The sequence below is a fragment of the Gossypium arboreum genome, chromosome 2 (assembly GCF_025698485.1).
Source record: "Gossypium arboreum isolate Shixiya-1 chromosome 2, ASM2569848v2, whole genome shotgun sequence".
Lineage (NCBI taxonomy): Eukaryota > Viridiplantae > Streptophyta > Magnoliopsida > Malvales > Malvaceae > Gossypium > Gossypium arboreum.
Genome location: NC_069071.1, coordinates 3,757,698 through 3,775,034, shown reverse-complemented (window position 1 = coordinate 3,775,034; position 17,337 = coordinate 3,757,698). Strand labels below are relative to the sequence as shown.

Below are 17,337 nucleotides of genomic sequence, written 5' to 3'. Positions count from 1 at the left end.
CCCCGAATTTGTCGCGATTTTCAATTTAGTCCACAATGATGTCTGCATTTTATGGGAAGGAATATTTGCTGTTTTGGTCCCCGATGTTTCAGCGTGTGTTTAATATAGTCCTTTCCTTTTATTTTTATTTCAATTTTGCCCCAAATATTTTGTTTTTAGCTCAACTTAATCCTTTTAGTTATTTTACTATTTAAATCAATTATTTTAGTATTATTATTATATTTTATTCACTTATGTAGTGTGTTAATATTTTTATCATTTCTAATATGTATATATATATATATATTATGTGTATTATATATATATTATGTATATATGCCATTAGTTATATATTTCTTATGTATATATTCTTAAATACTATTATATACAAATTGTAAAATTGTAAAATTCAACTTGACTTGAATTGAAACTTGAATTACTTATTTGAGTTTACTCGAATAACTCAAACAACTAAATTCAATTAACTCGAAACTTGAATTACTTATTCAAGTTGACTCGAATAACTCAATTTAATTAACTCAAAATTCAATTTTTTTTCAATTGCATGCATTATTGAGGGATCCAATTCCAAGTATTTTCATGCTCAGACTTTCAAAAGACGAAGGACTAATCACATCCCGATGTTACTTGACAACTTAAGGGTGTTGTAACACCTCGAACCTGTATCCGTCACTGAGATAAAGTTACGGAGCATTACCGAAGCTTACAGATCAATTACAGTTTATTCATGTCATTTACTATTCATATCCAAAAATCAAACACAACCAATCATAATGTCCCTTATATGGGTCCTCGAGGCCCAAAATACACATTAGAATCGAGTCGGGACAAAATTGGAAACACAGAGAATTTTTCGTAAAATCTCAAAATTTTTCTTAGGTATAGGGGACACACGCTCGTGTGGCCAAGCCGTGTTGGCATTCGATATGAGGCACACGGCTGTGTCCCAGCCCGTGTTCTTACCCGTGTAACTCTCTGACTTGGGTCACACGGCCAGCCACATCCTCGTGTGCTAGACCGTGTGAACAATTTAATTTTCAAAAATTAGGTGCAGGGGTTACACGGCCAAGATACACGCTCGTTTGCTAGGCCGTGTGTCTCACTCTCTACCCGTGTGATCAATTCTGAGCATTCTGTTTCTCAATTTTTAAGATGCAGGGGACAAACAGCCAAACCACGCTTGTGCGCATGGCCGTGTGTCACACACGATTAAGACACACGCCCGTGTGTCTACCCGTGTGGACAAAATAAGGCCATTTTTCCAAGCCTTATTTCTCATCCATTTTACCTTGCACCTACATCAACACTTACATACATATATCAACAAATTCAAGGCAAAAAAATCAGCCAAAATCAAGTTTTTTTGCATGACTTATTATCTCACTAGTTTATATGGTTAAACTTACCAATGGCACAATTACGATTAAAGATTTATGATATCAAATATACTAATTTAAGACCATTCATTCATACACTATATATATATATATATACTTCCTATAGTTTGATCATTTCATCACCCATCAAACATGACTTGGCCATATAAAATTACATCAAAATATACTTTACACTAGCCATTCCAATGGCTAGTTACAACCAAAATATTTCATCATTTTTTCTAACTTAGCCCATACATGCCATTATTCCAGAATAAGTTTGCTATTTGTACCAAAAAGGGCTGAAGGATAGTGTGATGATGCTCTGAACGATTTGCAACCTTTATGAGCTCCCGAGCACTGTAAAACAGAGGAAAATTAAATAGGGTAAGCATTTAACGTTTAGTAAGTTCATATAACAAGAATTTAACTTACCAATCATGCTAATTTTAAGTAAACATATATAACATGCATCCAAAACATTTTTGGCAAATCGTCTAAACATAAATTCTTATCAAACAAGTTAGTCATATAATTCACATGAATATCAATAAAACAGAGATGAACTTATCGTATAACAATTTTCGAATATTTCAGGGATATTTAAGAAATAACTTATGTTAAACTCATATTTTCTTTCATCAGAAGTTTTGTTTGTTGAATATTTGAAATATTTATGGATACCCAAATAGTATACACGAGGTATACAAATTAGTGATTAGTCAATTCATGTTCAGAGGTACCCATTAGGGCACATAATCAGGAAGCACACTCTCAAGCCATAATTAGAATGCTCATGTGAATCATGTGACAGGAAACTTATCTGAGCTAATCAGGAAAGTCATAAGAGTTTAAAACAGGAAGCTCATTAAGCTTAACAGGTAACTCTAAAGAGTTATTATCAGGGAGCTCCAGATAGCATAACAGAAAGTTCAAGCAAGCCATATCAGGAAGCTCATAAGAGCCTATATCAGGACGCTCATAAAGAGCTGTGGTATATCCGTAACACATGAAGGATTAATACCGATCAGAATGCTAGCAAGAACCATATAACAAATAGGGCGCTCGAGAGGGCTTAAAATAGGATTGCTCTTCCGAGCTATAGTGTGTCTGCAACATATGCAAGACCACAATCAATACATGAAATCATGTATCCATCGAATTTCATTATTCAAACGGAACTTAACATTTATCTAGTTTTGTCAAATATGTATTCAATTCCATATCAATAATATTTACAAAATCCACACATATGCCACATTCAAATCAAACATATAAATAAGCACAATTTAGTTACACGAACTTACTTCGACACTTTTTCATGTATGAAAATCTATTAATCCAACACCTTTTCTTTTCCTCGATCTAACTCTTTATTTGATATTTCCAGATCTATATAAATGAATTTAAAATCAATTTCATTCATTTCATACTCAATTGAATTCAATTTACATCCTAGGAAAAATTATCATTTTGCCCCCATACTTTTAATAAATGACAATTTCATCCCTAGGCTCGGAAAATGAAATTCATGCAATTTAATCCTTGTTCCAAGCTTAGCCAATTTTTACATGTCACACTAGCAGCCCATGAATTTCACAAAAATCAAAATTTTTTCATGGGTTTTACAATTTTTCAATCTAGTCTCTAAATCATAATTTCATCAAAATTCTCTTTGTAAAAGTTGTGTATCTATCAACAACCTTTCATTTTCTACCATAAATTTCAAAATTTCGACACATACATCCATGAAAAAATTTATATACTTTGATATATTTACAAATTAATCCCCAAAATAGATAGATTAAGTTATTACGATCTCGAAAATATAAAAATTACTAAAATTGGGGCAAGAATCCATACCTAATTGAACCAAAATAACTTTCTTGAGTTCACTTTCTATTATCTAGGGTTTCCCTGTATTTTTAATTTGGGGAAGATGATGAAATAAGATGATATTAACTTATCATCCATTAATTTTTCAACTTTCCAATTTAGTCCTTTTCTTTTTCAAATTTTCCATAGATGATTCATCATAAATATCTACTAACTCCATTTAATGTCTAAATACCATATAAGGACCTCAATTTGTGAATTCCATAGCAGTTTGATACCTATAGTTACTAGAAATTAACTTTTGCATTTTATGCAATTTAGTCACTTTATCAATTAAATATGTAATCAGTAAAATTCTCTTAACGAATTTTTCATACATCATTCCTATCGTAATGCAGACCATACAATAATAATAAAATAAATTTTCTTTCTAGCTCAGATTTGTGGTCTTGAAACCACTGTTCCGATTTCACTAAAAAAGTGCTGCTACAAGTGTTGTGTACAGACAAGATGGGCATGGGTAATATTGTTCTGTCTTACATTGAGAATATATTTTCTAGTTTGGGCACATTGTCTCTTGATGCTTTTTCTAATTTCAGTTCGGTTGTGTGTAATGAGTACAAGGAGTTATTAGTGGCACTGTTTTCTGTTGATGACTATATTGGATTTGGTGCCCTAAGTGTAGTATATTCGTTTTGTAAACTTGTAATTTTTTCAAACATATTGGTTAATAAAATAATTCATGAATTAAATTAATATATTTTTTATAATGTCCTCATGTGGTTTTTGCATGCAAAGTAAAATATAAACAAATATTGGCTCACTGGTTGTCTAATATTTAAACTAATACTAAGCGGTATTACGTGGTTGGATCGTAATACAGAAAGATAACTTATCTTGAACATGTCCCCATTTTAATTGAAAATGAGCAAACTGGTTGAAAAACTAATATGACATTTATCAAGTCCAATTGGGAAGATGTCTTGTCTTAGGCACCAGAGCAGGTGACTCCTAAAATATAGAGACATAGATGTGACTGTTTGGACTAACAGTATGTTGGACTAGATCTAAGAAGAATAAATCTTGAATTCGTTTATGGATTTATTCACTTTTGACATTCAAAGTGTGACATATCTTAATCTTGAGTGGATGACTGACTATGTATGTGTGTTTATGTGCTCGTAAGCGCATTCCTAAATATGAATTGACGGATTACAGTTTTGTACACTTTGTGTGCACTACCCGTGTATCCATCGATATTTTAAATAATTCAACTGGCAAAATCCTGACACGAGAAAATATGAGTTAGAAATGAATCTTTACTTGTATATACATGAAATACATGGAATTAATATATGAACACAAGATGTGGAATGTTATGAACATGGAAATTTGATTATTATTGAGCTCATACATGTTTCTTGATATTTATACGAAATACATGGAAATAATGGTACATGATATATTGATATAATTAAATGAATGATATATGTTTATGAAGAAACGGTAAGAGAATGATATGTATCACAATATGTACATAAATGAATATTTTTGATATGACGATACAAGGAAATTATGTAAGTTGAGACGGGTAATAAACTCAAGTGTGACTGGTCTAGAAGATAAATTTATCAATGTTGAATTTATATGAAATATATGCAAGTATGCTAACAAGTGTCGCTGTTGATGCTTAGGCAAGTGCCAAGCTATTGGTTGAATGGTAATATGTTTATTTATATGATGTACTAAAATGGTAAGTACTCAAGAGAAAATATGCTAGTGCTCATGAAAGATTGGTAAGGTTTAAGTTATGAAATTTCTTATGAAATGACTTATCATGTGATTAATTTGCAAAAAAAGAAAAGCTATGTTTAAATGCACTAGCTTGTGGCTATGGTTGAATGGTATGCTTATGACTGGTGTGTTATGCATGTGGAATGAGTGGGGAAAGCAAAGAAATACAAATGAAAATAAAGAAATTTGGAAGAGTTAAAGTTGTTTAAAATCCTACTATGATAGGAATAATATGTATAAGTGATGCTGTAGATTTATTCACCTGTAAGTTGTTAAATATAACTTCATGAGTATTGTGGTATCAATATTGGATTATTCTTGATATGTATAAATTTCATATTTTAAATAAATTAATATGATTAAAGTTTATACGAGCTTACTAAACATTCATTGCTTACGTATTTGTTTTTCTTTCTTTTTCAGATTGTCGGTCGATTGGGTTAGAAGCTTGTCAGAGTTATATCACACTATCCATTGGTTTTATCGGTACTTTTGAATGTTTTAATTATGGTTATAATGGCATGTATAGGCTATTTTTGGCTAAATGTTGGCCTATACGTGTTTTGTTGAGTTTAGCCACTCATTTGGCTTATGTTTTGGTATTTTGATATGTGTATAATTTGCCTTAACATGTTGATGTGTGAAATGATATATGGTTGAATGACGGAAGGTAAAATAGTAGTTGAAAATGCATATGAGGTATGTTTTATAAGTTAATGTGATTTTGTACTATGCTATAGTAAGTGGGTATATTTATTTGATGCTATTAAATAAGTAGTACAATTGGTTCCAAATGGTAAGTTTTAGTAAATGATTTACATGTTGTGTATTAATGCGAGTAGACATAAAAGTTGGTGGATTACTTGGTTACATGGATTACATGGTTAAACATATTTGTAATTATCATTCAAGATGCCTAAGGGTTTATTGGTTTTATGTGAATATACTACATGTTTAGGGATTGATTTTACTTGTTTTGGATGCCATAATATAACTTGTTTTTATGCACAATATTAACTGAAGGTACATGCCTTGTTAGGTGAGAAAAATGGCTTATAAAATAGCCTATTTTTGTCCACAATGGCAGAGACACGGGGGTGTGGCCAGGTGACACGGGCGTGTGTCCCCTATATCTTTTAAAAGAATGCAAGTCAGTGAGTTACACGGCCTTAGACACGGGCATGTCTCATGGCCGTATGACCCCTGTAGTGTTGAAAAATTAAATGTTTCCGAGAAATTTTTTGAGTTTTCGATTTAGTCCCAATTTGTTTCTAATGTGCATTTTGGGCCTTGAGAGCTTGTATAAGGGCAATATGTATGATTTTAATTAGTTTTTGACATGAATGCCATATGATATGAAATGTTTGCATTTTTTGTCTGTTTGATTTTGCAAACTCTGGTAATGGTTCGTAACCCTGTTCTGGCAACAGATTCGGGTTAGGGGTGTTACAAGTGACGACTTGACCTAACCAGTCTGGTCCAGCCACCAGTAGAACCATCGACCCGATTTCATACACATGGCCAACCAATTTTTGGGTTTAAGCCTTGGATTTTGGTTCTCGGGTTCAATTTTCGATCTTGAGTCCAATTTTCAAGTTCAATTACTCACTAGGCTAATTGTCTGACTTGAAAATTAATTTCTAAAAATATCATATTTATTTTAATTAATTTGATTAATTTAATTTTACTTGAACAAAATTAATTTTCCCAAAAACAACTGAGATTTTCCAAATTAATTTTTTAAGAAAATTCTTTAATCAAATTCTATAGTTGAACAATTCTCACGACCACCTAATTTAATTCACATAAAATAAATCGACTAAATTAAATTATTTCCAAAGTCATAGAATTTTTTTCTGATTCAAATGCAGTCTGATCGAGTAATTGCAATTATGTCTAGAAGTATCATTTCAATAATTCACAATTTACTTAATCATGGAGTCAGTCCACAAGAAGTACCATGATTGAAAACTCATTATTGTATACTCTTTACGGAAGCAAGTTATCCAACTGCTCTATCCAATGACCTCGTCATGTATGTGTTACCCTTATATGATATTCTTGATTCATTTGAGTTAAATGCGTGTACTGAATACAATTCTGTTTTATCACATTCTAACCATTGTGTCTTCTTAATGATTTATGAACACTGTCAACTAATGACTGTGATAAATTGATCATTTGAGAAAAAACAACCGTAGCTGTAACATCTCTCGCCCGCATCCGACGCTGGGACGGGGTTCGAGGTGCTACCTGACTTTTACTAACACTTCCATACTAAACAGGGCCATGAAATCTCAAATAATTAAAAACTTTTATTTTCACATACAATTTGTCCCATATACGGGCTTACGAGGCCCAAAACATATATCCGGAGTGGTTCGGGACCCAACCGAGAACTCATGAAAAATTTAGAAAATCTCTTGCATCAAGGCTTCATACGCCGATGTGGGTATAGAGCACACGCCCGTGTGCTAGGGACACGCCCGTGTCCCAAACCCGTGTCCAAAAACCTGGGCAAATACAAGGCTATTTTCCAAGCCATTTTGTCACACTCACAATAGATACACGCATACTTATACAATAACATACAACATGGCAAAATTAGGTACTTAAACATTCCTAACATGTCATGATTATGGCAATTGCACATGCAATAGATATCATAGATTTTACTCACATCTTTACCACATTCATACTATAATCATTATAAACTCATCACATAATACCGTAGCACATGCATGCATAATTAAAATAGATTTACAACCCCATAATCCAAATAGGCCAACACATATGGTTAAAGCCATATCACATACTCTAATATTTAAACTCCTATACATGTCATAGGCTCAAAGTACTTGAAATCGCTACACCAATAGCGTTAGCTTGATAGTGTGATAATATCTTTGACGGCCTCCAACCCGAGCTAACCTGGAAACTCTAGAAAACATGGGAAAGAAGAGGGGGGTAAGCTTTCGCTTAGTAAGTTCATATGAAAACAATAAGCACTCATTAACTTGTTTTATCAATGTTTACAACATATTCTCAAGTTCACTACAAGTTGTCTTTCTGAGCAACGGCCACTAAATTATTTATATCTGGAGCTACGAAACTCCGAATTAAGTTCTGTTAATTTTCCCTGAAACTAGACTTATTTTCCTTACTTCCATAAAATTTTCAGAATTTTTGGTTAAGCTAAATAGTACAGTTTATTCCTCAAAGTTACCCTTGATTTACTGTCTGATATTTCCGACCCTTCTGTACTAAAGTTCAATTATCTCATAGTACAAGACTCGAATAATGTTCTCGTCTATTTCTATTGAAACTAGACTCATATTTCTACTTACTAATTTTTTTCTAGAATTTTTGGTTGGGCCAATTAGTACAGTTTATTAGTTAAAGTCTCCCCTGTTTCAGGGTATGACCACTCTGACTCCTATGCACTACGAACCGAAATTATCCCTGTACAGAATTCCAAAGACCATTCTGTTTATTTCCCCTAAAAATAGACTCAATAAGGAATCCATGAATGTAAGGTATGACTCTTAATAATTTTTGTAAAAGTTTTGGTGAATTTCTAAAGTCAGAACAAGGAATCTTGAATTCATTCAGACCCTGTTTCACAAGAATTCAAATATCACACAATATGGAATTCTTTTTCTTCCCCTGTTTCTTTCATGTGAAAATACACTCATTAAGCTTTAATCCCATATTTTATTCTGCCTCTAACTCATTTTCCACTATTTTTAGTGTATTTTCAAAGTTACACTACTGCAATAACTCAAATCTGTCAAGGCTAAATTACTCATTCATGATCATTGTTCACAAAATTAATACAACATCATTTGTATAATCATCACCGAGACATTCATATCACATTTTCATTTACCATCTTACCATTTTGTTATTATGTCGAGTTTTCAACCCGAGGGTTAAGTACATACCTGTTCAAAGTATCCATTTCACAACATTTATCAATACGTCCCTTTCATCTCGAGTATTCCTCCATTTGAGTAGAATTTTACCCATTGAACACATCGAAATATAATTCGGATACATGGAAAGTTTGCACATAAGTGCCACATATGTAGCCAAGCTACCATGTAACCCGCCCATAAGTGAACTCGGACTCAACTCAACGAGCTCGGGCGTTCGCATCCATAAGTGAACTCGGACTCAACTCAACGAGCTCGGATGCCTAGTTACATCTCACGAACTCGGACTCAACTCAACGAGTTCGAAAATTCGCATCCATAAGTGAACTCGGACTCAACTCAACGAGCTCGGATACCTAAATATTCTAGTGACATGTCACCTGTATCCTAATCTATTCCTAAGGTTGAACGGGACCTTTTTCCCAATCATGTGTCTCAACCATCTTCTACGGAATGCCGATACCAATACTCGGTAGTATTTCACATTTTCCAAGTATATCATATAATTTGACATATTATCAAACAATTATCACAAGTATAATATCTCATAATAATTATCATATCATTTAAATAACATCAAAACATTTAAAATAATAACTATGTTACCAACATTTACATATGAACTTACCTCGATACCACAAAGGTAAAAAAGACGTAATTATCCCTTAATCGATTTCTTTCCGTTCTAGGTCCAAATCTCGATTTTCATCATTAGCAAGGGATGTAAGTGGCTGATATTTTAGAGCTTCAAAACCCCTTTTTTTTTCTGCCATTTTCGGTGGAGGAGAAGAGAAAAATGATTGCTTTTTCTTTTTAATTTGTTAATAATAAAACTAGTCAAAATTGGTGACCAACTTCACCTAATTTTGACTTTTCAACAATTTGTTTTTTGTCTCCCATGGCCGGCCATCACAATTTCAATGGCCTAATTTCACTTTAAAGACCCCCAATTTAAGATACAAGGCAATTTAACACCTTTAGGTATTAAAACACAACTTTTACCTTTTACGCGATTTAGTCCTTTTTCGAAATTGGACTAGAAATCGCTAAAATTAACTTACCAAAATTTACATGCACTTATAAAATTATATTATAACACAAAATAATGCTAAAATAATTTTATCTGGCCTCGGAATAGTGGTCCCGAAACTACTGTTCCGACTAGGCCCAAAATCGGGCTGTTACAGTAGCCACATTTTATATTTATCAATTCACACAATTCCAATGAGAGGATATCATTAACTCTTTAATCAAGCTATGAATTCCATTGTTGCTAGTAAAGTCATGCCATACACAAGTCATGTACCCAACATACCAGCTATCGACTTGATCATCTTTAGATCATAATTTTCTACTTATATCAAAGCACATGAATTACATACGCATGATCAGTGGCTAACTCAGGATTTAGCTAAGTCACACCACGAACGTCAAAAGTGAATTAATTCACAAACGGATTCTGAATTAATTCAACTTGGGTTCAATCCAATGTATCATCCTTTCAGTGAGTACATTTATGTCTCTACCCGTGGAGTCAATTGCTTCAATAGCCCAGGCTAGCCATCTCTCTAATTGGAATTTTAAATGACATAATATCTTTCTGAGTATTTGAATCAAATGCTCACTTTGATTATTTTACGGGGTTATGAACTTGTTTAGATTATCTATTGAAGCAAGTTGTCTTTCTCAGAATGTAAACATTCTTATAGTGTCACTTATTATCAGTTTGAACTTAGACAATCAATGAGCTAACATTTGTTTGTCACAATTTCGCTTAGTATTCAAAACATGAAAGACAAAAACACAAAAGATATAATAGTGAAATATAAAATTAACTTTATTTATTCATTGTTCAAATACATAGAAAATAGTTACATGTTTACTAAAATATGGACACATTTTCCAACATATATATCTCAACAAGTTTCGGAAGTGACAAATTAGTTTTTGCTACTAGAAAATGAGTAGATTTCATCAATCAGTCCACTATCACCCATATAACATTTCTTTTGTTCAGTAAGGTTGGCAAAACAATGATAAAATCCATCGCTGCCATTTCCACTAAAAAATTGAGATAGGTTGAAGCAGCCCAGTGGTAATTGGATGCTCAATTTTTACTCGTTGGCAAGTCAAACATTTAGCAACATACTTTATGATTTATTTTTTAATCCCAAGCCATCAATACGATTCTTGTAAGTTATGCTACATTTTTGCACCACCAGGATGCATAGCGAATGAACCATCGTGAGCTTTACACAGAATCAATTTCTTCGGTTCAGCATCGCTATGAACACAAATTCGATTGCGAAATTGAAGGCTTTTTATTCACATCAATGTTGAAATTCTCATTATTTCTCATTGAACAAGCTTTATTTTCTCTACCAGCTTAATATTTACATATTATGCTTCTTTTATCTAATCAATCAACACATGATTTATTTTCAATTTAACTAACAAGCTGTCATCATCACAAATTATCAACAAAGCAAATATTGCTTTCAATTCAAATGCTAACTTTCAACTTAAGGCGTTAGCTAGCACATTTGCTTTCCCAATAGGGTAATCGATTATGCAATCGTAATCTTTCAGCAACTCAATTCAGCGACGCTATCTTAGATTTAAATCGTTTTGGGAGAGAAGATATTTGATACTCTTATGATTTGTATAAATATAACATTTTTTACCATATAGATAATGTCTCCAGATCTTTAAAGCAAACACCACAATGGCTAACTCTAAATCATGCGTTGGATAATTACATTCATGTGGCTTTAGCTGTCGGAACATATACGTAATTACCTTACCATCGTACGTCAGCACACAATCCAAACCATCCAGACTGGATTCTGTCGATATTTGAGAATGTGACTAGTGTTACTAGAACATGATTGGATTAGACGCATCAAGAATTGATCAATATAGTGGTCCGAACAAAGGGGTTGAATCGATTCACGAAAAAATTACTTGAAATTGGTAAACTCGAAAATCGGGGAAAAAATCAATAGTTGAATTGGTTTAATAAACTTTATTTTTTTTATTTTTTTAGATTTTTTTAGATTTTTATTTATTTATTTATTTATTATTTGTCTAGCGGTTGAACCGATCAAGCTGGTTAAACCAAGAGCTTGTTTGACCTGTTCAGTCACTGATCCAATTACTAAAACATTGAATATGACCCTATGGTATTATACCACACCATCACCAAGAAATTCATATAAATTTTTAAATTTGCAAGTGATGAACTTCTATATTTTTCAATTGCAATGATCAAAATGAACCTAATTATCAAATTGAAATACTAAAATGAATCAAATAAATACAAGTATTATAATAAATCTAGTTATCAAATTTTAATATAAAACTTATATTCTCTCATTAGAATTATTTAAGTCTAAAAGACATTTTTGTTGTTAATCAATAAAGGGTGACAGTACATACAATTAATGCCCGTAAAGCATTAGGTATTTTAATTCAAAACCCAACTTTTGTTTCTTGAAAGCAGAATTCATTAATTACGAAAACCCTGCCTATTATTGAATGAGTTGGTCTTCTATTCTTTCGCATCAACGTTATTGTTTACTGAGTTTTGATTGTGGGATATTCATATTCCTAGTTTCATCTTAGTTGAAAAGAGAATAAAATCCTATTGACTACTTACCTGATTTATTTATATTAATATTGAATAAAATAATTAATATAACTTTTTATTATTTGTTTTGGTAAGAGGTAGTTGGCTAGTGGAGTTAGGGATTGTCCCACTAACCAACGTTAACCCAAGATTTAAGCATACAAATTTCGTCACCCCATCTGTGATTTAGTTTTGATAAAGTCATAAATAGTGGTAATAATAAAATTAATTATTATAATTGTGAGGTAAAAGATTTTACCGTATTACTAAAAAAGCTCATTTAAATAAGTCTTTAATTGATATTTTTTATTATTACATTGAGTAAGTTAAATTTTATTGTTAGTTTTTATCATACAAAAGTTGTCAAGTTAGTTATTCTACTCTAATTTAGTACTAATCTAAATGGTAGTTACTAAATTTATTAAAATAAATTATAGATTTAAGAAAAATAAAAATATATATAAAACAAAAGTAAAAGTCTAATTTAATTATTTTTAAAAAAATTACATGTATTATTAAAATTACAAATAACTAAATCATAATAATTAAAAAAAACAGATACATAATGGATTTAAGTCAGTAATTCAAAAATTTAATTTCACAATATGTCCTCAAATTAAGATTTAAAATTTGAATTGGTTCCTAAATTTAAAATCTTTTAATTGAATTTTAAAGTATCAATCAGGTTTTTCAATAAACTTAGTCATTAGGGAGGAGGTGAATTTTAAATCCGAACCACCTTTTTAACGTAAAAACTGTCAATTTTTTAAATTTTTTTTCTTATCAAACAAAATAATTTAATATTTTTAAAAAGTATGAACGATTTAACTATAAAAATTAAAAGAAAAAATCACGTTGTATAAAATTAAATATTTCTTTCCAAAATGCAAAAATAATAACTAATACTTTGCTAAAAATTTCATAAATATTATTATAACTCCAAAATTAAATTAAAAAAACTTGGCCTTAGTCATATTTCTCAATACTAGGCATCCTAAATTACACATTCCGTTTTTTCATAAGATCTAACTCATCAATGATAAAATCTATTAAAAATTATTGAGCTATTTCTTTTTCGATGTATGTCATCAAGTAAGTTAAAAAAATCATTCTTCATTTTTATATATATGAGTATGGGCTAAATTAATTAATTTTAAAATTTAACTTTAAAGTCATATTGGGCCTCTAAGTTTTGAATTATGTTTTTGTTATTATCTTTTTCTTTTCAAATAATATTTGATTTAGCTATCATGAGTTTTAATTTAAACTGGATTGAAATGTGTGAAAAATTTTTATTTATATACTTTTATAAAGTTTAATACTTTATACGACTATTTTAAAAGATTTAACCATTATGCAACGAATTAAACTCAACAAAAATATAGATTAAAGTATTAAATTACATTACACTCTTATATTATTAAGAAGAAAAACTATAAATCTCAAAAAAATCATAAAATTAATATAAAAATAAACTCGAAAAGAAGGAGGAGCTCTTAGAACAAGGAGAATTTTGTAACTTTGACCTTTCCTTGAAAGCAACGGATGCTTTTTTTTTTTTTCACTATAAAAGAAAAACCATGGATAAATATGTGCTAACATGTCTGGGATATATTGGTGTAGTGTGGTACTATAGTATACCCTTGTTTGCTCCCTTTTTTATATATTTTTTGCTCAGTCTCTAAAATTGTGATACTTCCATTACAAAGATGAACCGCCCCCCACCCCCAAAAAAAAAAATCTGATCTGAAACAGTGAAAAAAAACCCAAAACATAACACCCTTTGTCCTTTTAAAGATGCTCCTCTCTTTCTCTGTCTTCAAACACTTGTTTTTATCCAAAGCTTCAACTTTCAACCCTTCCATGTCATCATCATCATCAACAACAACTCATGCTTTTTAGAGCCCTGTTTTTGTTTATTGGTTCTATATGGATTTTGGGGTTCTGGGTTTGGATGGTATTGTGGGTCCTAATAATGGAGCTCCATCTCCATCTCCACCAGTTGAGTCGAAGCCTAAGCTTTTCGGATCCGGGTTTACAAAGCAAGAAAGATCCTCTGATTCAGCTGAAGAAGAAGATCACTGGAAAAGTTGTAAGGTACCGAAGACAATGCCATTGCACCAAGGCATTCCTTTGTTGAGATCTAATGAAACTCCCCAACAACAACAAGATCATATGATTAGCTTCTCTTCACTCAAATCTGCACTTCCTTTTATCAGAAAAGATGGTAACTTTATGGAGAAAACTACACAAAGCAACGACTTCTCTATGTATACTAGAAATGCAGGTAATGTGTTTGAAAGTTTATATTTTTTATTTTTTAGGTAAAAGAAAAAAAAATGGTACTTGGTGATATGATTTTGGTCATTAAAATGGGGTTTGTTTAAAGGGTTTAAGCATATTTGTTTCAATGTGATAGTGAAGGTCTTTTCATAGACATTTACTTTATTCTTAATTCCAACATTTCTTGCTATTGGGTACATTGACATTATTAAAATAGTTGGCAAAATAAGGACAATGGACATATGTAGCAAACAGTAAATGTTGCAGACAAGTGATTATAACCCTTAAATGTTTTGTTTCAGGATATGGTAGTGGAAACCTTAATGCAACCATGCATGGGGTTTTAACTCCATCTCAATGGATTGAGCTACAACACCAGGCATTGATCTACAAATACATCATGTCTAATGTGCCTGTACCTTCTAATTTGCTCACACCTTTGAAGAAATCCCTTTACCCTTATGGCTTCACCAGTTCATCTGTTGGATCCTTGCCTTATAATTCATGTAAAGTTCTTATCTTGTTTGGTGCATAAACGAACAGTTTTGTGCAGTGATCTGTTTATATTTTGTAGAAAGTTTTATCCAAAGCTATAGGTATCACAAATGAAAAAAAAAAAAGTGATTTTTAGCTATAAAGTAATTTTTTGCTTGCTTTGTCTTCATCATTGATCATTGAGTTGCTTTTATGTAGTGGGATGGGGTTCTTTCCATCTGCGGTATACTGGCAGCACCGATCCTGAGCCAGGGAGGTGTCGTCGAACGGATGGAAAGAAATGGCGTTGCTCTCGGGATGCCGTTGCTGATCAAAAGTATTGTGAAAGGCATATAAACAGGGGCCGCCATCGTTCAAGAAAGCCTGTGGAAGGCCAGACCGGCCACACTGCCACTAATTCAAAGGTGGTGTCGATGTCTTCCTCTTTGTTGGCATCGGCAAAAACTAGTGGTGGTGCAGCCAATAGTCTCGCAATTGCACTGCAGCACCGGTCTGGTGCTGCTGATCCTTCTTCGGACACCCTTGTGAACAGGTAAAAAACTTGCTTTCTGCTTTTGAGGTTGCTTTACTTGCTTACATTGATATTAATAATGATTATGCTTTAACTGTTTGTATACATGTATTTTTCTGTTCCTTTCTCTTTACTTTAAAGTAGGACCCTATTGTGCCATCTTTACTTTTGGTGACATTGGCCACACTTGTAGTTGGGACTTAGGATTCTCCTTGCTAGGTACCTTGGTCACTCGTTGTATAGGCTTGGATTTAACTTTTTTTTTTTTTTTTGTTGGGATCTTTCGTTATGTTCGTTGCCGTTCTGATTTATTTGTGGCAGAATACAAGATCAACGGGGGTTTTCGTTGTTGTCTTCCACCACCAACCTGAAATCTGATGACTCCACCACATTCACCATTACAAAACAAGGTGTTCCATTTGTAGAATCAACTCTATCGGATTTTGGACATGTTGCTTCTGATTCTCTCGTCAATCCGTCGCATAAAAGCTATTACATGAACTCTAAGGAGTATGGTCATGGTCTGTTCCTAGACTTCACTGGTCAAGAAACACAAGATCAAACACCGCCTCACCAATTCATTGATAACTGGCCCAAGGATCAGTCTAGTCGTTCTATCGTTACTTGGCCAAATGAGTTAAAACCTGACTGGACTCAACTCTCGATGTCTATTCCTATGGTAACATCAGAGTTCTCATCAACCTTGTCCTCACCAGTGAAAGAGAAACTCGACCTTTCATCTCTTAGGTTAGTTCAGGAGTTCGATCAGATCCAAATGGGTTTAGGAGTGAACAATGACATCACTGAACAAACCAAAAAGCAACCTAACTGGATACCAATATCTTGGGGAGGTTCAATGGGAGGTCCATTAGGAGAGATCTTAAACAACACGACGAACAATGCAGGTAACTGCCAGAATTCATCGACACTTACCTTCTTATCGGAAGGGTTGGATGGCAACCGCATACAATTGCAGAACACGCCTTTCAGTTCACTTTCAAATAGCAGCTCAGGGAGCAGTCCAATAGCTGAGAACAACAAGAAACTCCTTGATGCTGCCTCGGTTCCTTCCATAGTCAGAAGCTAATAAAACTGAGCTTGGATCAGGTTCATTAGAAGAAAGCTTGTAAGAACTTTCAGTTTGTTAATCTTTTAGTAGGAACATAGCTTTGTGGGTGTATGAAGTGATTTATGATATGATTTAAGGCCTTTGCATACATTTGAACTTTTATCCATTGAAGAACCTCCATGATTAACAGGGAAAAGTGGGGTCAAGCACTGATCAAATGATAGTGCTAGAATTTACATCATATTCATACATACACACACACATATATATATGTATAATATGCAAAATACATGTTGATGATTGACTGTGATGGGGCATTATGTGGCAGACCCCTTTGCCATTGTTTTCCAGTTGGTAGATTGGGAACATTATTGAGATGACAAAAAGAGGATAGAGTTTCATGGACTCCT

General features: G+C 32.6%; 1 protein-coding gene and 1 long non-coding RNA gene across 2 annotated transcripts; one reads left to right on the top strand and one right to left on the bottom strand.

Moving 5' to 3' along the window:
• Positions 1-7,676: 7,676 nt before the first annotated feature.
• LOC128285403 (uncharacterized) lies at positions 7,677-9,734 on the bottom strand. Its single transcript, XR_008275904.1, has 2 exons — positions 9,570-9,734; positions 7,677-7,946 (listed from the first exon to the last, which is right to left on the bottom strand). It is a non-coding gene; the product is annotated as an uncharacterized LOC128285403 (long non-coding RNA).
• Positions 9,735-14,172: 4,438 nt separating this feature from the next.
• Positions 14,173-17,075, top strand: LOC108467815 (growth-regulating factor 1-like). Its single transcript, XM_017768601.2, has 4 exons — positions 14,173-14,856; positions 15,155-15,358; positions 15,546-15,879; positions 16,180-17,075. The coding sequence occupies exons 1-4, from the start codon at positions 14,499-14,501 to the stop codon at positions 16,943-16,945; spliced, it is 1,662 nt and encodes a 553-aa protein (XP_017624090.1). The 5' UTR covers positions 14,173-14,498; the 3' UTR covers positions 16,946-17,075.
• Positions 17,076-17,337: the final 262 nt, after the last annotated feature.